This window comes from Rhinatrema bivittatum, chromosome 1, assembly GCF_901001135.1.
Source record: "Rhinatrema bivittatum chromosome 1, aRhiBiv1.1, whole genome shotgun sequence".
NCBI classification, from domain to species: domain Eukaryota; kingdom Metazoa; phylum Chordata; class Amphibia; order Gymnophiona; family Rhinatrematidae; genus Rhinatrema; species Rhinatrema bivittatum.
Genome location: NC_042615.1, coordinates 693,191,885 through 693,215,352, shown reverse-complemented (window position 1 = coordinate 693,215,352; position 23,468 = coordinate 693,191,885). Strand labels below are relative to the sequence as shown.

At 43.8% G+C, this 23,468-nt stretch overlaps 1 protein-coding gene across 2 annotated transcripts in view; it reads right to left on the bottom strand.

The window, feature by feature from the left end:
* Positions 1–23,468, bottom strand: part of AGGF1 (angiogenic factor with G-patch and FHA domains 1) — a 199,916-nt gene that overhangs the window by 36,982 nt on the left and 139,466 nt on the right. For both annotated transcript variants that reach the window (XM_029575326.1, XM_029575333.1), the window contains 2 exons: positions 22,268–22,319; positions 22,064–22,165 (listed from right to left, as the gene is read on the bottom strand). In XM_029575326.1, coding sequence (XP_029431186.1) covers positions 22,064–22,165; positions 22,268–22,319 — 154 coding nt within the window. The remainder of the gene's footprint in view (positions 1–22,063; positions 22,166–22,267; positions 22,320–23,468) is intronic.

Below are 23,468 nucleotides of genomic sequence, written 5' to 3'. Positions count from 1 at the left end.
GAGTGTCGAAACAAGCTCCCAAGTACTCCAGGGATTGAGAAGGCACCAGGTGACTCTTTTGCAAATTGATGATCCCAGCCCAATGACTCCAAGAGAGACCTCATTCGGGACACGGACCTCAGGCACTCCTCCTGTGACTCTGCTCTGATCAGCCAGTCATCCAGATACGGATGCACCAAAGCTCCCTCCTGTCGCAAGGTGGCCTCCACGACCACCATCACCTTTGTGAAAGTACGAGGGGCGGTGGCCAGACCGAAGGGAAGGGCCAGAAACTGGAAGTGTTGTCCCAGCACCAAAAATTGGAGGAACTTCTGGTGTTCCTGCTGAATGGGGATATGAAGATAAGCTTCGGTGAGATCCAGGGACGTCAAAAACTCTCCTTTTTCGAACCGCCGCAATCACTGTGCGTAATGTTTCCATTTGGAAGTGTGGCACCTTCAAACTCTGGTTGACCTTCTGAAGGACGAAGATGGGCCGAAAAGTGCCCTCCTTTTTTGGCAGCACGAAATAAATGGAGCACCTGCCCCGACCCTGCTCAGAGACCGGTACAGGAACCACCGCCTCCAGGCTTAATAGTCGCTGAAGAGTCTCTTGAACTGCTGCTCACTTGCTTCGGGAAAGACAGCGCAACTCCAGAACAACCGACTGAAGAGGACGAGAAAAATCTAAGGCTTAACTGTCTCTGACAACCTCCAGCATCCACTGGCCGGAGGTAATCTTGGTCCACTCCTCGTAAAACCGGGACTGCCTGCCCCCGATCACTAGATCTGAGGAGTGGACCTGCCTGATCTCATTGGGAGGGCTTGACTCCGCCCGCACCCGGGGCAGACCCTCTAGATGCTCTCCCAGATCCTCGAAAGGACTGCTGTCTATTGGAAGACTGCCTCGGTATCGAGGACCCTGTTGACCTGCCAGCACGAAAACACCTCGAGTTCCAATAACGGGGGCGCGTGGAGAAAGGCTTCCGAGAAGGTTTCCTATCCTCCAGAAGCCTATTGCTTTTTGTCTCCCCCAACGACTTCATAAGTAGATCGAGATCCTCACCGAACAATAGTTTGCCCTTAAAGGGCAGATTATACAGCTGTGATTTCGACGAGATACACCTGGCCACTACCACCGAGATCATGCCCCAAGCCGTAGTCCTCACAAGGTCATATAAGGCATCAGCTCGATAGGCGATTCCCGCCTCTAGGTGAGCCGCCTGGGCTGGGGACAAAGTTCCAGCGGCCGACTGTTCCTGCGGTTTCTGGATCCAACACAAACAGGCTCGCTGCATCAGACTGGCACATACTGCCGCTCGCAGCTCCATAGCCAAAACCTCAAATGCCCGCTTGAGCTGCACCTCTAGCTTCCGATCCTGAACGTCCTTCAAAGCAGAGGCCCCAGCGACGGGGATGGTGGTCTTCTTGGTGACTGCCGAAACTGCCACATCCATCTTCGGGACCTTGAGGTTATCCAAATGTTCCTGCAACAATGGATAAAGCTTCGCCATGGCTCTGCCCACTCTCAGTCCAGAGTCTGGAGACTCCCACTCTCGGTTGATCAGCTTCTGGACCTTCTTAGGAATGGGAAAGGTGCTGGGACGTCTCCGATGGCCATCGAGCACCAGATTAACCCCTTCGTTATCCGAATCCTCCAAAGAGAACTTGACTCCCAACTCCTCCAACACTTGGGGGATAAGCGGACTAAGCTCTTCCCCTCTTAAAGAGGTGAATCACCTGCAGGTCAACGCCATTGGCTTCTGCGCCCTCAGAGGCACCCTGATCCACTTTAGAGTCCCCTGGATCATGGGGGTCCCCCCCCGCAGGGTCCACATCCAGATCTCCTGCCGTAGGAACATAGTCATCTTCTTGAGAATCCTCTGACTCCTCCGAATTGGAGTCCAAACGCGCTGGCCAAAGCCCCTGGAACGGTCCCCGTGAACCCACGGAACTCTTCGAGGGTCCCTTTGCGTGTTTAGCGGAGCCCGACAGTCTGTCCATAAAAGGTTGCTTGCCCGCCTGCTTCGCCAGGAACGCCTCATGTAGTAAGAGGACGAACTCGGTTGAAAACCCCCCTGGGGCTACCGAGGTCTGAATCAGCTGGACCCTCCTCTCGAGGCTGCACGGCGGGAGAAGGTGGCAGAGGAGACACCTCAGAGCCCCGAGGAGGAACTCCCGCATCCCAGCTCCCCTGAGGGGGAAGAGCGGCCTCCCCATGTGATCCGACTCTGCAGTGGCCCACGAAGCTCGCCGTGACTTTGGGCACCTTAAGGAAGCCCCCTCTCCCCCTCTGGATTCCCTGTCCCCGTACAGAGGGATAGGGAATCCAGAGAGGCTGACCAACTCCAAAGGCTCGATAGGCCTCCACTAATGGCCTGACTGTCATACTAAAAATAGCAGCGCACACCACGGTTATGAAACGAGGAGGGGCGCACCACGCTGTCGCTGCCGGAGAAGGAAGAGGGCGCACCGCTGCGGCAAATTCTTGCCAGCGCGAAAGCCCTGCCGCCGCGGTCAGAAAATCTGCGCACCGATCCAGCACTTAAAAATAATTGGGAAGCTCTTTCCCCAGCCAGGGCCACCCTCCAAAAACGACCGGTAGCGCTCCTAATCCCCTTGCACTGCCTACCTGCCTCGGAGCCCGCCCCCGACAACCTCGCCGGGCTGACTGCCCACTTGACAGCTCAGCCTCTCCGAGCTGCCAGGACTCTGAAGCAAACCTTTTTTTTTTTTAAATTAAAACTACAGAGCTAAAAAGAAAACGGAAATAAGGGGATACTTCCCTTAATCCCACAGGTAGGCGGAGGGACTTCAGACCCCACTAAGAAGACCAGAGCTCAGGTTGTCAGTGGTCCCGCGAACACGGGCTGAGACCTGGCAGGGGTACCCAACCCCCCATTTGCCCAGCTCAACCTGAGGGATGGCCTTTCACAGGAACCTGGCACCTCAGGGAGCGCAATTCCTCACAATATCCAAATTCAGTTAGGACTGCAGGTTTAGCACCTCTACCATCTGCTGGAGGTAGAGAAATACTGAGGGACTGTAGGTAGCACTCTCGTATATGTGGCAGTGCCCAAAGTTTTGTTCTCTACCTCCATCTGCTGGTAGGGATGAATAAAACCCACTTGTCTGGACTGATCTGGGTATGTTCAGGAAAGACACTTACCCATTATGTTCAACCTGGTATCTTACATCATTAAAATCAGTAGTGATTATGTACAAAATATTTATCTGCATCAAGCATTTTTTTCCATAGATACATTAGAAGAAAAGCCACAGAAAATCAGGTCCTGAACTTAGCTATAAATACAAAATTAAAGGAACTGATATATAGAATACCGTATTTTTTGCTCCATAAGATGCACCTGACCATAAGACGCACCTAGGATTCAGAGGGGGAAAATTAAAAAAAAAAATAAAATAAAATAAATTTGTGCTAAACCGGCTCTGCGTCTGGGCGTCTTATGGAGCAAATTAGGGGAGTGCATAGCTTTTTTTTTTCTCCCCATTTTGTTTTCGGGTCTGGGGAGGGCCATTTCGGTCCACTCCCCAGATCAGAAAACTTTTCTTTCTCTGGGAACCCCTCCCCCCAAAAACCCCCCCCATCCCAACCCTTTAAATTAATTAACAACCCCCACCCTCCTGACCCACCTCCAAGACCTGCCGACTTAATTTACTACACCCCCCCCTCCTGACCCCCCCCCCCAAGACCTGCCAAAAGTCCCTGGTGGTCCAGCGGGGGTCCAGGAGCGATCTCCTCGGCTTCGGCCGTCGGCTGCCAGTAAACAAAATGGCGCCGACGGCCCTTTGCCCTCTCCATGTCACTGAGACCGACCAATAGCAGCGGTCGGTCCCAGTGACATAGTGAAGGCAAAGGGCCGTCCGCGCCATTTTGATTACTGGCAGCCGATGGCCCTTTGCCCTTACTATGTCACAGGGACTACCGCTGCCATTGGTCGGTCCCAGTGACATAGTGAGGGCAAAGGGCCGTCGGTGCCATTTTGATTACTGGCAGCCGACGGCCCAAGCCCAGGAGATCGCTCCCGAACCGCTCCTGGACCCCCGCTGGACCACCAGGGACGTTTGGCAGGTCTTGGGGGGGTCAGGAGGGTGGGGGGTTGTAGTAAATTAAGTCGGCAGGTCTTGGGGGGGTCAGGAGGGTGGGGGGTTGTAGTAAATTAAGTCGGCAGGTCTTGGGGGAGTCAGGAGGGTGGGGGGGGGGGGTTTGTTAGATTTTTAGTTTTTTTTTATATTCGCTCCATAAGACGCACATACATTTTCCCCCCACTTTTGGGGGAAAAAAAGTGCATCTTATGGAGCGAAAAATACGGTAATTCTGGGGAGATGAAAAGGGGATGGGGGAGGGGAGGAGAAACCCCCCCCCCCCAAACCATGAGTCTACTGATCCCCAATTATAATACCGAAGCAATTCAAAAGTTGAAAATACTTTTACCTACATAGTAACATAATAGCTAATGGCAGACAAATTGTCTCCCAGTTATTTCTGCTACAGCCAAGCATATATTCCAGCTACTCTTTAAATAAAGCACGACCACAAGTAGGATACCATTCCTTATCCAAGACAATTTTTATCTTCTTTTCCCATTGTACTTCACCCTCCTGGGTGACAAAGCATCAAGATAGGTCCACAGATCAGTCCAGACTCCTGGGTTTTGCCTCCATGCCAGCAGATGATGTCAAAGAAAAGCTTTATTGACACTGCTATTTAACCTATTGTGCCATCTGTAGTCCCTCAGTATGATCTGTACCCAAGTCAAGATGAGAATAACTATAACAATAACTGAGACCCTCAACCCCCTTCAATGAGCAGAAGTGTGGCCGAGCCTCTATGGAAAACACGTTCCAACAACATTAAGCAGAAGCTAATGTAACCAAACTGCCATGACGAGTGAGCTTTACTGAACGGACCGGGTTCTGGACTGATCTGGGGTGTTCCAGGAATGAAAATTAGCAAGTAAGAACCACATTTTCCTTTCCTGTTCATACCCCAGATCTGTCCAGACTCCCAAGATGTACCCAAGCTCCCCTATAAGGGGCAGAAATGTGATAGCTCCGCTCGCACTACACTCTCCAACTGAAGTCTGGAGAAAGTGTATAACTACTTCCAAGTAGCAGCCTAACATTTATTGTGAAGAAACCAGCTGACTCAGCCCATGAGGTTGCCTGCGCCCAAGTTGAGTGAGCCCTCAGACCCTCCATCACCGGACGGCCTTTACAAATATATGCCAGGCTAACTGTGTCCTTCAGCCATTTCGCAATAGTAGCCTTGGATGCCCTGCACCCCTTTTTGGCCCATTCTAAAGCACAAAAATATGATCCAATGTCGTGCGGTACAGCCAAATCGAAATTCGGAAAGGCAGGAAGTTCCACTGTTTGAGTAAGATAAAAGGCCGAAACAACCTTTAGCAGACAGGAGAGCACCGTTCGCAAGTACACTGCATTCTCCATAAACTGAAGAAAGGGATCTCTACAAGACAACACTTAACGCTCTGAAATTCTTCTGGCCAAACAAATCGTCAAAAAGACAATCGTCAAAAAAACAAATAGTCAAAAAAACCTTTCAGGGTTAAATCCTTTAGAGTCGTCCTTTGCAATGACTCAAATGGAGTCTCACACAACACCCTCATCACCAAATTAAGATTCCACAAGGAACACACCTTCCACATTGGGGGCCCCTTGCAGAAAACGAATCACAGCCAGATGCGAGGTCAGGGATACTCCCTGCACCTTACCCTGAAGACAGCCTAAAACCGCCACCTGTACCAGAAGGAAATTATAGGCTAGACCCCTCCCTAGACCTTTTTGTAAAAAGGGCAAGGTATAGGAAATTGAAGTCTGAGTAAGCCTGTCCAACACAATAAGCCTCAAAAATCCTCAAAACCCTAACATAAACCAAGGATGTGGATGGCTGTCTGGCCTGCAATAAGGTGACAATGACATCTTCGGAATACCCCTTCTGTCTCAAGCGGGTTCTATTAAAAACAAAACGGCAAGACAGAAGCAATCAGTCTGATCCACAACTATCTCAGAAGGTGACCGAGCCTTAATGGAATCATCAAGTTTACTAGGTTTGCGAACCACGGCTGACATTGCCATTCCCAAGGCACGAGAATCAGTTCGCCCGGGAGTCTCTCTATGCGTCATAGCACCCTGCCCAAAAGTAGCCATGGGAGAAAGATGTAAAGAAGAATCCTTGGTGGCCACCAAATTGTTGATTCCTTCTGTTCCATGTTCTCACCTGTGACTGTAAAAGTGTACCGCCTTGGCGTTTTGTCTCGATGCCATCAAATGCATGCAAAACATTCCCCGCCTGGCCTGAATGAGAAGCATTGCTTCCTCTGACAGCTCTCATTCTCCGGGATCCAACTTTTGCCTACATGTAGTCCACCCCAGCTATGTATTATGCTGCCAAAACTGCCAGGTGCTGCTCTTCCCAGTGAATCAAAAACTGAGCCTCCTTAGAAACTATCCGACTTTTGGACTCTCCCTGTCAGTTGATATAAGCCACCGTCGTCGTATTGTCCAATAGAACTTATACTGTCCAAACTTGCAATCATGGCAGAAAGGAAAACAAGGCTAAGTGCTCCACTCTTGTCTCTAACCAACTGATAAGACCACAATGCCTCCTCCTTTTACCACTGACCCTACATGGTCTGGCCCTGACACACCACTCTCTAATCAGAAAGGCTGGTGTCTGTGGACCCTATCACCCAAATGGGATTTCCAACTCCATCCCCATGTCAGATTAACTCAACAAGCCCTCTCACTGAAGTGAAGAGGAATTTGCAACTTCTCCAATAACTGGATCTAACAGGAGGAGAATGCTTTTTGAAGCGGCCATATATGCACAAACGCCCAGGGAACTAGATCTAGCATCAATGCCATAGACCCCCAGACCGGCAAATAACCCAAACTCTGGGCACCTTGAGTCGCAACAGGCAGCAAACCTGACTCTGCAGCTTCACCATCCTATCCTCTGTGAGAAACACCTTGCCAATCTGGGCATCGAATCAAGCCCCTAGGTACTCCAAGGATTGGGATGGCATTAGATCGCTCTTTGCTAGATTCATCACCCAGCCCAGAGCCCTCTACCTCGCTAGGACCCCCTGTACTGCCAGCTGACAGGTCCCCCGACTTTGCTCAAATGAGTCAGTCATCCAAATATGGGTTTACCAGCAATCCTTCCATCCGAAAGGCTACTGCCACCATTGCCATCACTTTGGTGAATGTACACAGTGCTGTCACAAAACCGAAAGGAAGGGCTCAAAAGTGAAAATGGTCTCCCAGAATTATAAACTACAGGAACTGTGGACTGCAATAAAAGCTCTAGAAGCTTCTTTAGGGGTTAAAATAGAAAACATTAATAAATCTGTTGGCATGATTCATTCTCAGGTACAGAAGCATGACACTGCTATTAAGAAAAATATTGAATCCTTAACTAATCTGGAGAAGCATTATGATAAATTGGGGAAAACTGATTTGGCATTAATAAAAGGACAAGAGTCTAATTCACGTAGATTAGAAATTCTAGAGAATTACTCTAGAAGATTAAATTTAAGGATATTAAATTTCCCTAAATCATCAACTATTACTCCTATTGATATGCTAAGGAAATTTTACATTGAGATACAAAATATCTCAAGATGCTATTCCCCCTATAACAAAAGCATTTTACATTTTTTTGAGAACTACTTAAAAAATCAAAGTATTCCCCCTATACAGTCAAATGTTTTAGAAAATTTGACAGATTTCTTACAAGACTCAAATTAATATTGAGAGTCATGCTACATTAGTAGTGTTTGCCCTTGAACCGGATAAAAAATATGGACAATGAAATTGTTCTTTTGGACTACAGAGAAAAAAGTTCCTTGGTCAACAGCTTACAATATTCTCTGACCTTGCTAAACCTACACAGATGAGACGGAAAGTATTCCTATTGAAAAAAAACGAGTATTAGATTTAGGTGCTACATTTTTGTTACAATATCCATGCAAATGTTTGGTAAAATTAAGTTCTACTAAATATATTTTCTTTGATCCAGATCAACTGGAAGGTTTTTTACAGAATAGGATAACCCCTATAAATATTTCCTCATAAATATTATCACATGTGTTTATTGGAATAAGAAAATGAGCGGATATTGATTATAATAACTGGTTTATTTCCTAATTTCTTATTATAAGTTTAACAGTCCCCATTTGAGCTCTCTTTGAACTGTTTCCTGGGATTTTGGTAAGTGAATAAGAAATTGTTATATTCCTCTAAAATGTTCAACATTTCGTTTAAGTCATGTTGCTGGCTATAAATTGTAAACATTTCGAAAATAAAGAATTAAAAAACAAAACAAAAAACAACTGCAGGAACTTCTGGTGCTCCTGTCTGAGATACGTAGGTACACCCCTGTGAGGTCTAGTGATGCCAGGAACTCTCCCTTGTGAACTATTGCTATGACCGAAAGCAGCATCTCCATACAAAATCGTGGTACCCTGAGGGCCGCACTGACCTTCTTTAAATCCAAAATTGGTCTGAACGTCCCTTCCATTTTTGGGACCACAAAATAAATGGAATACTGACCTTCTCCCTGTTTTTATCTGGGAACCATACCATTGCTCTTAACTGTCACAAACAATCCACCATTTTGCAAAGCATTACCTGTTTGGTACGAGCAGCGCAAGGGAGAATATGAAGGCTTCCCATACTGGGTGTGTAAATTCTGACGTGTAGCCATCATTTTATTATTCCCACAACCCACTGGTCCATTGTAATTCCAGTCCATTCCCCGTAAATTTGGGCCAACCACCTGACAGCCAGAAGGAAAGCGTGGACCAGCCTCCTTTCATTGTGAAGACTTAGCTGCCCCGGTTCCTTGACCAGGGGTATCTCAGTTCAGCTTTCATCCACCTCAAAAATACTGGGTCCTGCCTGAGATATGCCTCTGTACTGCCGAAGGGCAATCCAAGTCACAAGTACCTGGAAAGTACCCAAACATTAAATAGATCCCAAGCTACTATCCCTTATTGATTAATTACAGTTTATGGACTTCTCCTCTAGGAACTTATCCAAACCTTTTTTAAACCCACTTACACAAACTGTCATAACCACATTCTCTGGCAATGAATTCCAGGGCTTAACTATGCACTAAGTGAAAAATAATTTTCTTCTACTCGTTTTAAAAGAGCTACTTGCTAAATTCATGGAGTGCCCCCTAGTCCTTCTATTATCTGATAAGAGTAAATAACCGGTTTACATTAACTTGCTTAAGTCCTTTAATGATTTTGTAGACCTCTATCATATCCCCACTCAGTCATCTCTTCTCCAAACTGAACAGCCCTAACTTCTTTAGCCTTTCCTCATAAGGGAGCCGTTCCATGCCCTTATTTTGGTCACCATTCTCTGTACTTTCTCCAATGCACCTATATAGACTAGAGAATTGGATCGGGGAAGAGTGCTTTATGTAATTTACTTGGATTTTAGAAAGCCTTTGACAAGGTCCCACATAGAAGACTCATGAACAAAATGAGAAGCTTGTGAGTGAGCGCCAAGATGGTGGTGTGGATTACAAACAGGTTATTGGTGAGGCCTCACCTGGAGTACTGTGTTCAGTTCTGGAGACCTTATTTCAAAAGGGACAGAGACAGGTTGGATGCAGTCTAGAGAAGGACAACCAAAATGGTGGGAGGTCTCCATCAAATGACTTATGAGGAGAGGTTGAAGGACCTAAATATATATACTCTGGAGGAGAGGAGGAGCAGAGGAGATATGATACAGACCTTCAGATATTTTGAAAGGTTTTAATGATGCACGATCAACAAACCTTTTCCGCTGGAAAGAATCTAACAGAACTAGGGGTCATGAAATGAAACTCTGGGGAGGACGACTCAGAATCAATGTCAGGAAATATTTCTTCACAGAGAGGGTGGTAGACACCTGGAATGCCTTGCCAGAGGAGGTGGTGAAGGCAAAAACTGTGCAAGATTTCAAAAGGACATGGGATAAATACTGTGGATCCCTAAAGGGGGAGGGGAATTAAATAAGAGGCTTGGGGCAAATTGCTGGTGTGGCGGATACTACCCTTAACAAATAAGCTGTTGCATGAGGTAACTTGCTGGTACGGTGGATTCGACCCTTAACAAATAAGCCGTCATACTGTGATGTAACTCCACCATTGCTCACTGCTTCAATGGCAGGGGGAAAAGAGCAAGAGAGGAATGGGATTCAGTCAACCAACAAGGACCTTGAACTGTACAGTCTGGGAAAACAAATAAGTATGGGGGCAACTTGCTTGATGCAGCGATTACTACCCTTAACTAAAAGGCCTAATACTACACTTCTGATGCAACTCTAATATTGCTGTCTCCATCAACTGCAGGAAGGTAAGGTAATTCAACCTAAACAGTAACCAACAAGATTATGCAGGTAACTTGCTTGATGCGGCTGTTACTACCCTTAACTAAAAAGCCTTATGGTACACTTCTGATGCAATTCCAACATTGCTCTCTGCTTCAACGGTGGGGGGGGGGGGGGGAGAGGAAATTAGACTCAAACAGTAACCAACAAGAGCCCTGACCTTGGTGGACTGAGTAACAGATAAGCATGGGAAACTGGTAGATATGGGAGCTTGCTGGGCAGACTAGATGGGCTATTAGGTCCTTTTCTGCCGCCACTTCTATGTTTCTATAACGTTTTTGAGATATGGTGACCAGAATTGCACACAGTATTCAAGGTGCAGTCTCAGTATGGAGTGATACAGAGGTATTATGACATCCACAGTTTTATTTGCCTTCCTTTCCTAATAATTCCTAACATTCTGTTTGCTTTTTTGACCGCCACAGCACACTGAGCTGACGATTTCAATGTTTTTTATTTGTATTAATATTCTGCTTTTCAGTTGACACAATGATCCATACAGCTACTAATACCAGCATGGCCTTTATCCAAATATAGGACCCTGTGATCTTTCTGGATGGCTCCCTATCCCAACCAACTTGTCACACTGACCCAGTCACCATGAGGAGGGCATAGCCTGCCAAACACATCTGGCTATCTAAGCACTTTCATTTCTGCTAGGACTTCTAATTCTAGTTATTACTGTACATGCAATCTGCCAGACTAATCTAGCTGTTAATTCTTGCGCACACTTTATATTTTTGTAACGAAGTATTCTCTGTGCTAATCCCATGCCTTCTTGAGGTCTGCTGCTGTTTTATCCTCCTGGCTGGAAGTGTTTCCAAGTTTTTGCTTTCACCAGTTGCTCATTACCAGAAGGTTAAAGGCATCTTCAACTAACTGAAATGAGAGAGTTATGATTATTCAAAGGGGGTATATTTCAAAATTTTAACAGACCTGGGAGGGGGACAGACTGTAAGAGCCAGATATTCAGCACTACTTAGCTGGATTATCTAGTGACTTAACAGAATCGTGGGGTAACCTGCACGGAGCAGCAGTTACTACCCTTAACAGAAACGTGGGGGTAAACCTGCTAGGCAGACTGGATGGACCATTTTGGTCTTTTTCTGCCATCATTACTATATTACTATGTAAGTGGCAGCTGCTGAATATCTGGCTATGTTCAGAAGTCGCTGCTTATCCGGTTAAGCAGTTAGTCAGATATCTAGTGGGCAGGCAGTGGATGGATCGGGGCAGCACTATTCATTTGGCTAACAGTTAGATAAGTGCCGATATTTGGACTTTTCCGGTTAAGTTAATCAGACCTGCCACAGAGAAGGTTTATCTTAGCTAGATAAGTTATATCCAGCTAAGTAGTGCCAAATATGGGGATATTCAGCAGCATAGCTGTGCTGCTGAATATCTTATGTATGTTAGCAGGATAAATCTTATCCGGCTAACTTATATAGACGTTCTAGTTTGAACATCTACTTCTAAGTATTTAGCCCCATTTTATTTTCATAAACATACCAGCACAATCAAAAACAGTGATCCACTTAAAAAAGATTAACTGGACTCGGATTGTGGCAATTTCCTGCTACCCTGCTGCTTATCATCTGGGATTGGTCATGGGATAATACAATAAAGAACCTTTGCAAAAGGCATCATTTTATAGACAGCTCAGGGAACAAACAAAACGAGCCACAATCTTTCATTTGTAATTTTCTTAGAGTTCAGTTAATTCTTTAAGTGGAGCTTTATTTTTAACTTTGCTGATGTGTTTAAAAAAAATTTAAACCAGACTACAGAAAAGGAGAAATTGGTTTTTACCTGCTAACTTTCTTTTCTCTAGTCCTATCAGATCAGTCCAGACTGATAGTTTTTTCTCCTCAACCAGTAGATGGAGACAGAGAATTACAGCTTCACGGCACACTATTATACTTAAAGCACTGTGCCATCTTCAGTCTTGAAATAGCTATAATAAAACTAAAACACCATCCCCCTAACGAGCAGGAGACTAATAAAACTTAACGAATCCAAAAGAGGCTCTGTACTCTGCATCACGAGAGTGACATAGCCATAAACAATACTATATTATCTTACCAATCTGAAAACATACACCAACAGACAGAGCTGTCTTCAGATAAAATGGGTGGGCTTCTGGACTGGTTTGGTAGGACTAAAGAAAAGAAAATTAGCAGGTTAAGAACAAATTTCTCCTTCCTCTTCATCCACCAGAACAGTCCAGATTGATGGGATGTACCCAAGCCACCTAATCTGAGAGGGAAACTGAAAGACCTGTTTGCAAGATGCTTGCCCCAAAGGCAACTGTATCAGATGCCTGAACAACCAATCTGTAATGCTTGGCAAAGGTACTCAAGAAAGACCAAATCACTGCTTTACAAATGTCCTACAGTGACACCAACTGCAACTCCACCCAAAAAATTGCCTGATCCCTCATGGAGCCTTCAGACCATCCGGAACTACCAAAACTTTGGCAATATATGCCAAGGCAATGACCTATTAACTCATTTGGTTATCAAACGCTTTAGATGCCCTTTCACCCTTTCTACGACCACTGAATAACACACATACTTCTGCCAGAAAATATTCATCACCTTCGAATAATGTACCCTCCAAAATCCAATATATGAAGCAAGTTCCTTCGCCTGAATTCGACTCGGAAGGAAGCAACTCCACCATCTGATGATCCATGTGAAAAGAGGCTATCACCTTTGGGTAGAAAAGATGGTACCAACTGAATAGATAATTCCATACTATGAAAATTTGTATATAAGGCCTGTAATTCTGAAGTAAAAACAGAAGATTGTGTGTTTGATGGCCAAAGTTAAATCCTTTAAGGATGCCTCTTTAAGAGGCTGAAAAGGAGAGGAGCACAATGCCTTCAATACCAGATTAAGATTCCACTGAAGGAACAACTCCCTAACCAGAGGATGTAGGTGCTTTACACCCCTCAAGAATCTAAGTATGTCTTGATGAACTGCCAATGAATCCTTCTCTATCCTGCCCATGAATCAAGAAAAAGCCGATATCTGCAAAAAGGCCAGAATAGCTGGTACCAAAGCAGCAAAATAGAGACAAGCCCAATTCTATACAACAGGATTTGAATCCCTTCCACACCTGCACATAAGCCAGGAAAGTAGAAGCCTTCCTGGATTAAAGTAAGGTGGAGATCACTTCTTCAGACTAGCCTTTGTCCCTCAAAATTATCCTCTCAAAAGCCAAGTTACAAGACAAAAGTGATCCACCCATTCCAAGGATATTGGACTCTTATGTAGGAGCATGGGAATGTGGTTGAATTACAGATCATCTTTTCTCTTAAGCGATCAGTGAACCAAGGGCTTCTGGGTCAATCCGGAGCTATGAGAATCAAGTGACCTGAATGCATCTCTATCCAATGAAGCACCTTGCCTTATCAGAGGCCAAGGTGGAAACCACAGAGAATAGCTTGTTGGGATTACTGTTGCGAAAGAGTATCAAAACTTCTGCATCCTTGAGCACTACACGTTCTTCAACCAGAATTAGTCTTTTTAATGTAAGGGCAGATATCAGGGCATCCAACCTAGGTGACTTCAATTACTCCAAGGCCTCCTCAGGCAGGGAACAGAGTTTCATCATGGCTTCTGTAAAGTCCCATTCCACAGAGATTAAGGCTCTAGCAGTTTTGTGATAAGGGAAAGCTTCAGTGGTTCCTTGCAGCCCTCCTGATCCAATTCTGTTTTCTTTTCCTTAATACTCAGCTCTACTACAGTCTGGGTAATCACTGCAGGAAATTCCTCTCTTTAAAAGACGAAACACTTTTGGATCATCCCCTTCGGTCATGTGGATTTCCCCTTCCCCTAAAAACTGTTGACCCAGATCAATCCCCTCTAGAGCTGCCCAGGAACTTACTCCAAAAATTCCTCCCCTGAAGCTACTGATTCCAAATCATGTTCCAGCTCCAACCTGGGCTGCTTAAGATGAGAAGTAATTGCTCCCGGAGTCCTCTGAAGTCCAGAAGAATCAGAACCCAAGGCTTTTTATTAAGCAGAGAGGCCATGTGCATCAAATTTATAAATTCTAGGGATAAATGTTCCTTGGAGGCCTGCTCTATCCAATCTGGGAAGCCAGAAGCCACAAACACCTTCCACGCGGCTATACTCTCCTGTATTGGGGCCAGAAACTGTGGATCAGCGAAGCTCTCCCTACCTTTTCCATTCAAATTGGGAAGTCTCAAGATGGCTGACAATCCAACTCTGTTTTGCTCACCCATGGCAGCTCCAGTGGGGAACTTCTTGGAAGCGGCCTTCTTTGTGTCCACGGCCACATGAGATCTCCCATGCGGCCCTCCCTGCCTCCTGTGCATGCTTTCCAAAGATCAAATGCCTAAAGTGAACCGCACCGGCCCCCAACACATGGGGCACTTCTTCTTGCACTTGGCAGGAGACCCAAACAAAATCTTAGTCAGGCTGGGAACACATGCTTGTCATAGTTTATATGAAGAAAGACTGAGGGCTCACAAAACAGTGTGTATGTGCTGGAAATCCTGAGTTCCTGTGCATGCCCAGTAAAACTTTTACTGAGCTATGAGAGCTGGGTCCATGTTGGTGCCGTCAAATGAAATCACCTACGAGTTATGGCTGACTCATGCCTGTTTGTTGACGAGGAACATTTTTAATACACAGTGTGGCACAGGTTTCACAAGGACATCTTATGTGTATATCAAAATCAAATGTGAAATGATCCATGTAAAGTGCTCAAAGATATAAGGAATATTCTCACAAAACAGAGCTGAGATTTCTTTTTCTCCAATCTTCTCTATTTTTTTTTTAAAATAAGTACCAAATAACTGAAAATATTAACTGCCTTTAATAATCTCTGATGACTAAAACAGCCCAGAATTTAACGGATTACATAATTAAAATAAAATGATACAAGAATTCTTAAAAAAAAAAAAAAAAAAAACAAACCCCACATCATTATCATTCTGTAGTTTGTTACAGTATATGGATTAACCCATTTGATTTACATTTGTGAACACAGACCACCATTATAAAGCCCTCAATTTATATTACTGTCCATTCATTTACCTTACAGCCAGGTCACAAAAATAGTTTTCAAAAAGTTGGTAAGAACAGCAAAAGAGCTACTAGAACAAGTTGGGCAAATTCTGGGCCCAAGGCTCACCACTGGTGCCTGGATCAGGTGGGGATCTGACAGTTTAATTATTCCCCTCCCAGTTAAGTTTGGAATTAAGAGGGGGAGGTACCCCTTCAGATAACCACTGGAATTTCAGCAGGAGCAGAGATCTGGACTGCATGGTAGTGACATCACTTCTGGCCTGTAGATGTCATTTCCAGGAGGACGTGACATGCTCTCACTGCCTCAGAATAGATCAAAACTGGATGTGGCCTGTGGTTCATATGCCCACTACTGTACAAGATGAAATACAGGCTGGATTGTTCTTTTGTGAGGATCTGAGTAGTTGTGAGCCAGCAGTGGAGAGAGAAGCCTTATAACAAGTAAGTGAACGTGCAATGAAAAGTCTCCTCTCAATATTGTGACTTCAGCTCTTTAGCACTTATAAGCTGTATACAGATGGAGTCTAAACTTTCAAGATACTGCAGCACAGGAGTTGTTTCTGAAGTATGCCAGTGCTTATATTTATTCTATTCTACTCAAGCCAAAGCTGTTGCTCAGTTACTGGAATCATTTGTACATGCTGAATATGATGAAATTGTGAATCTGCAGTGATCTACTAAATTAAGAAACCGAAGATAAAGAAACAGTTTTTATATCTGTGTTGCTTGGATGATTTCAACTCTAATTGTGCAACTATAGAGATCAAGAGGCAATTTTCTAACTAAATGCATTTTGGGACAAGGTCCATGTTTATTATTTACTCATGGGTTTTGCCCCAAGTTTCTAAGCAAAAGCGAGCATGTATCGTTTCCTTAGAAAATTACCATGGGTGCACTTGCTTTTTCTGCCATTATTTTCTTCAATGAAAACACTATGCATGCAACTGAAAATGCAATCTACAAGCATTAATTTCATCCCCCCCAATCTAAACATGCCCTGGGAATACCGCCTCTAAGTGTAGCTAAATGTATGCGTATCGTAGAACAGTGCATGCAACTTTTAGTCACACTGAGGGAAAGCAATTCAGTCGATTTATGCAGATAAACACTTTTTACTCTGGTAAATGGCTTTAAAAACTGCGCTGCAAACTTCCAGTGCCTCAAGTGGCATCTGAACTGTGAAGTGTATTTTTAATGGAATCACATTAAATTGTTATAAGAATGTAATAGCAAATTGAACATTTAAGTTATTTTCATTGATTTTTACTTTACATACTTTCCAACTACAACAGACTTAAGATTACAGAGAAAAGAGCTGGTGAGCATATAACTGAATGTGATTCTCTGATCAAGGAAGAGCACTCGATGTCATCTACTTGGATTTCAGCAAAGCTTTTGATACGGTTCCGCACAGGAGACTGGTGAATAAAACGAGAAGCTTAGGAGTGAGTGCCGAGGTGGTGACCTGGATTGCAAATTGGTTGACGGACAGAAGACAATGTGTGATGGTAAATGGTACTTTCTCTGAAGAGAGAGCGGTTTTAAGTGGTGTACCGCAAGGATCGGTGTTGGGACCGGTCCTGTTCAATATCTTTGTGAGCGACATTGCGGACGGGATAGAAGGTAAGGTTTGTCTTTTTGCGGATGACACTAAGATCTGCAACAGAGTGGACACGCCGGAAGGAGTGGAGAGGATGAGACGGGATTTAAGGAAGCTGGAAGACTGATCGAAGATATGGCAGCTGAGATTCAATGCCAAGAAGTGCAAAGTCATGCATATGGGGAGTGGAAATCCGAATGAACTGTATTTGATGGGGGGGGGGGGGGGGGGGGGGGGGGGGGGGGGGGGGGGAAGGCTGATGTGCACGGAGCAGGAGAGAGACCTTGGGGTGATAGTGTCTAATGATATGAAGTCTGCGAAACAATGCGACAAGGCGATAGCAAAAGCCAGAAGAATGCTGGGCTGCATAGAGAGAGGAATATCGAGTGAGAAAAGGGAAGTGATTATCCCCTTGTACAGGTCCTTAATGAGGCCTCACCTGGAGTTCTGTGTTCAGTTCTGGAGACCGTATCTACAAAGAGACAAAGACAAGATGGAAGCTGTACAGAGAAGGGCGACCAGGAAGGTGGAGGATCTTCATCGGATGACGTACGAGGAGAGATTGAAGAATCTAAATATGTACACCCTGGAGGAAAGGAGGAGCAGGGGTGATATGATTCAGACTTTCAGATACTTGAAAAACTTTAATGATCCAAAGACAACGACAAACCTTTTCCGTAGGAAAAAAATCAGCAGAACCAGAGGTCACGAGCTGAGGCTCCGGGGAGGAAGACTAAGAACCAATGTCAGGAAGTATTTCTTCACGGAAAGGGTGGTGGATGCCTGGAATGCCCTTCCGGAGGAAGTGGTGAAGTCTAAAACTGTGAAGGACTTCAAAGGGGCGTGGGATAAACACTGTGGATCCATCAAGTCTAGTGGGCATAAATAGAGAGGAGGCAGCAAACACTGCACGGAGCGGCAGTAGCCACTGAGGCATTCACGGAGCGGGATGCCAGTGGCCAGTAGTTGGTGTTCCACCTTCAGGCAGCAAAACACTGCACGGAGCGGCAGTAGCCACTGAGGCATTCACGGAGCGGGATGCCAGTGGCCAGTAGTTGGTGTTCCACTTTCATGCAACAAAACACTGCACGGAGCGGCAGTAGCCACAGAGGCATTCATGGAGCGGGATGCCGGTGGCCAGTGGTTGGTGTTCCACCTTCACGGAGCGGAAGGATGGAGGGCTGCCATCTCAAAAAATAAAAAAAAAAAACAAACAAGCAAACAAAACAGGGGTGGGTAAGGGGCAGGGGTGTGGCCTGCTGGTTGCGGCGGTTGCTACCCCTGATTGAGCTGGATGTTCACTAGGATGGCGCTGCTCTCTGCATTGGTGGAGGGGTGGAAGGGAATTGGGGCCGGAGGGTGCTGGAAGCCAACAGAGACGGGTGGGAGGGAGAAAAAAGGGGGGGGAAAAAATGGATAAACTGCGTAGCTTGCTGGGCAGACTGGATGGGCCGTTGGTCTTCTTCTGCCGTCACTTCTATGTTTCTATGTTTAAAATGTTAAACATTTAATTGATAAGCATTAATCCTACCGTTAAAATATTGCAGTTAACAGTTAAATGAAAGCTCTGAGGGAAAAGCATGACTATAGCTATTTCTATATTTATTTATTTATTCACTTCACCTAGAAAAAGGGACAAATCTCCATTCAGAAATAGGGGCTCCAATCATTGTTCAGAACTATGGGACCAAACCCTGTTCAGAATAGTGACTGGTCCCCTAATTCTGAGTAGGGATTAATCCCTTCTTTCCATGTAACTTGCATAAAGGAATATAGAAGTAGCTGTCATCACTCTGGTCAGTGGGCAATGTCTTTCCGCAGCCCAGCATAATGGTGTCTCTCCCTGGCTTTGGTCATTCGTGCTATCAATCAAAATTGGAACTAAAAGTCCCGTCACCGCTGTATTAAACAAGTATTTATTTTGGGCGTAATTACAATTCTTTTACCTTACCAGAAAACTCTGGCTCCCATGTTCTTTAATGTCTTTTTTAAAAAAATATTTTATAATGAAGAAAATTTTTTGTATATATGGAAAAAATTATTTTAGAAGGGGTTGTTAGTTTCATATAATTATTGGTGCCCCAGCACTCTAATACTTGTATAATCATCAACTTTCTTAATTTGCTAAAGTCCCAAATTCTTTCAAATGAATGGCATCAACTTTTTTGTATATATTTTCTTTGTACCTATTTTTTTTAACTTACTTCACACACTTCAATATAAAACATGAACTGCTAAAAGTCCCAAATAGTTATAAGCAATCCCAACGTGTCCACGTTTCAAACAAACCGTCCTTCCTCAGGGGTGTTAGCCTGTATAAATGTTTGATGGGTCCTCTCCATGCGCCTTGTTTAGAGAGTCCTCTCTAACTGCACCATATTATTCGAAAAAACGCCATTCGAAATCAGCTGTTCCCTAGCGTGAGGTGTATTTTATGCGTCATCAGAGCTTCTCAAATCAACCAATCCACTATCACACCTTTGCTCTTTAACCAATGGGAGACACTCCATTTGCTGTATGCTATTCCCTACTCTTCCACAACATCACATTAACATGGCGAGATTGAGATTCCACAATATCACATTAACATGGCGAGATTGAGTTCCTCATTCATCCCACTTGGACAAGAGGTATTTAAAGTGTAAATCCAGAAGGCTTCGCGGTAATTAAGTTTAGCATTAGGGTCTCTTCCGCGGACTCAGGTGCTAAACTGTTCTATTATGGTCCACTTCAATTGGGCAAAATCATGTCCAGCCTCTATTAAATGTTGTATTATTGGTGCGGTCATCTTCGCCATATTGAAATGTGATCTATGTTCCACCAGCCTAACCCTAATAGAATGTGTAGTGCGCACCATATAAATCTGAGGGCATGGACATATTATAGCATAGATTACGCTCACAGAATTACAATCTGTATTCGTCTTCCTCCAAATTCTATATCCTGTCACCGGCTCAATCCACTCTTTCCCTACAATGGAATATTCACACCACTTGCTATGCCCACAAACTGAGAGGCCATAAGAATCCACTGGTTGAAATTGATGTTCCAATTGGGAATACACCACTTTGTCTCTAATGTTCATACCTCTTGTAGTGGCAATCAGCGGTAATTCCCTACAAATTTCATGAAGCGCTAAAACATGCCAATGTCTCTCAATCGCGGAAGCAATGGCTCCAACAGCGGTGGTTTGTTTTAAAACACAAACTAGCCTAGACTCTTCTCTCCCTGGTTTATATTGGAGCAATTGCTGTCTATCACTGTATTTAGCCCTCTTATATGCTCGTTGTATGGCTTTATGGGGATATCCTCTCACCAAGAATCTATCTTTCAATATCTTAGCCTGTGTTTCGAATTCTGCCATGGTTGAACATATTCATCTAATACGGAAAAACTGGCTAATGGGTAAGCCCATCTTAAAACTCCGGGCATGACGACTGTGGAATTTCAGCAGATTATTTCTATCACTTGATTTTCGATATAAAGTGGTATGAAACTCTCCATTATGATACGACACTGCCACATCTAAAAAAGTGACCTGATAGCATGAAAATTGTGCTGTGAATTGTAAATGTTTATTTATTGTATTAATCCATTTAAGGAACTCTTCAAGTTGACTATCCGAACCTGACCATATTAAAAAAACGTCATCAATATACCAGTACCAGCCTTCAATCTTTGCCCACCACGCTGATGGAAAAATGTCGCTCTTCAAAATCTCCAACGTAAAATTTGCCACTGAAGGCACCAGTGGCGAACCCATGGGGATGCCATGTACCTGATGGTAATGATGCTGGCCGAACAAAAAATAATTATTAAACAGAACTATCGCTGAAAGATTAAACAATAATTCAATTGTTATTCTTTGTGTTGTCGGACGTTGTTCCAAATTATGGCTGACAATCTGAAGAGCATTATTTTGGGGAATATTTGTATACAAGGAACTAATGTCCATTGTAACCAATATGATACCATTTTTATTAATATTCAATGACTGTAATAACCCCCCAAAATGTGCCGTGTCTTTTATATATGATCTGGTCCGTTGTACAAACGGTTGTAAGAATAAATCCACAAAGGAGGCTGCGGGCTCCAAAACAGACCCGTTTTGTGAAACTATTGGTCTGATATGGGGGGGGGGGGGGGGGGGAGATGCCATGTTTTTATGAATCTTCGGGACGGAGTAGATCATCGGTCTTCGTGGATGAGATACCAAAAGAAAATTATTTTCTTTATTTGTGAGACCTATAGCTCCCTGCACAGTATTGTCTAATTTAATTTGAAGCTCCTTAGTAGGATCACCCTGTAAGGGTGGCAGAAACAGTGAACTTCTAAATGATTAAACTACTGACCTGTATCATTTTAGAAGTTTAAATGGTTACTTATTAAACAATATAAAAATCAGACAAAATAATTACATCCCTAGAAGATGCATTCTCAAGTACAAATATCTTTAAGATGACAGGACTCCTTTAATTTTTTTACTACCCCAGACTAACAAATATCTTTAAGGGCAGTCTCTTCTTAACACTATGACCTCTGCCTTCTATGTCCTGTGATTTGATTTAGAAAGCGACTGAGTGAGCCTGAATGAAACAAGCAATAGAAGAGCTCTTGCTCTGTATGTGGCTGTTTTGCATTTCTTCTATTCTATGTAAATCAGATATGGTTCTCAGTTCCTGGAATAATTTGTATAAGCTGAATGTGATGAAATTGTGAATCTGTAGTGACCTACTAAAGTTAGAAACCTGAAATAAGAAAGGAAACGATTTCCGACTTGCACTGTTTAGAAGATTTCTGTAAATCCAGCTTGAAGGCTGATAAGGGTGAAGACAAAGGTTCTACTTCAACATATGGACAATAAGAAAAGATGAAGCCTGGACAATAGTGTTACTCATGTGATTTACACTTGTGTAATTCAACCTGTCTCTCTCTTACCACGCATGCAAGATAATGGTATGAATTCTTCTAATTCCCTGAGCAGCAATGCTTACCTGCAGAATCAGATTTCCATTGATAACTGTGCCAGTCTGACTGCCTTGATCCACAATAACATAACTTTGTAAATCATGACTGAAGAAGACTTCTGCATGAAACTAATACAAAATGATAAAAGATAGCAACGTTTAAAACCTATGATGCTTAACATCTATACTCCAAATTGTTTTTTTCATTCCTTCATTGATTGCAAGGCTTACCTTACTGACAGCAGCCTCAGGAATTACGATAGTATGTTCCAGACCTTTCTTTCTGGAAAGATTGTTAGAGTTTACAATTTTTTCTTAGAGTTTTAAATTGTTTTTATTTAAGCATAATAAATTTTAATTATACTATTAATAATTATTGGATGGGAAACAGTCTGGGAAGACTGGGTGCTGTGGGCTGTAGAAAACAATGGTAAACTACTGCAATATTTTGCCAAGAAAATTATGGCCTGCCATTTGGCAATGATCACCAAAGTCTGAGAAAATAGATTTTTTATATACCACTAATTATTCACAGATTCCCAGTATATACAGCACTGAATAAGAGTTCACAGGGTTACAGTGTCCCTGCCAACACAGTTCACAAACTAAATCTGAAGTGCAGGATGTAAAGTCGCCTACTCACGATCACACAGTGAATGGTGGAGACGGGAGCAAAACTAGAGTCTGCAGCATCATAATCATGTGCTCTAAGCACTGTTACAGTATCAGTCCAATTACATTATGAAAGAGATAGATTATCTAATGCAAGGGTGAGCTAACTTTTTGAGCCATGGTCTGCTTCCTTTCATGTGATTGGTTGGGGCCCCCAAGATGGGTGTCTGTCTCTATATATTTCATATGAATATGTGTGTGTGAATATACTGTATATTTGCATGTGAGTTTGATTATATGAAACATAAGAAGTTGCCATACTAGGTCAGACCAAGGGTCCATCAAGCCCAGCATCCTGTTTCCAACAGTGGCCAATTCAGGCTACAAGTATCTGGCAAGTACCCAAAAATTAAGAATATCCTATGCTACTGATGCTAGTAATAGCAGTGGCAGATACCCAGTGGTGTACGGAGGGCCTCCAGGGACCAGGGGCCAATGAATTTGTGTGCCTCTTCAGCGCCCCTCCCCCCCATCCTTCTTGTACTAATGCTTAAGGTAACAGAAAATCAGTGGTGTCTCTAGACAGAAGAATTTAAGAGATGGAGGGGGAGGCAAAATGACATTTCTTCATATCATACCCACCTCTATAGCATGGCCCCCTGCTTTAAATTGGCTATAAAAAAAAGTCTTAATAAGAAAGCTCAAAGGGTCTTCTGCATAATTTTAAAAAGCTGGCTAGTTTCACATTTCTAGTAAATTATTTGATAGCCTCATTCAACTAATTCTATATGGCCATGAGAGTAAAGTCTGGAATATATAC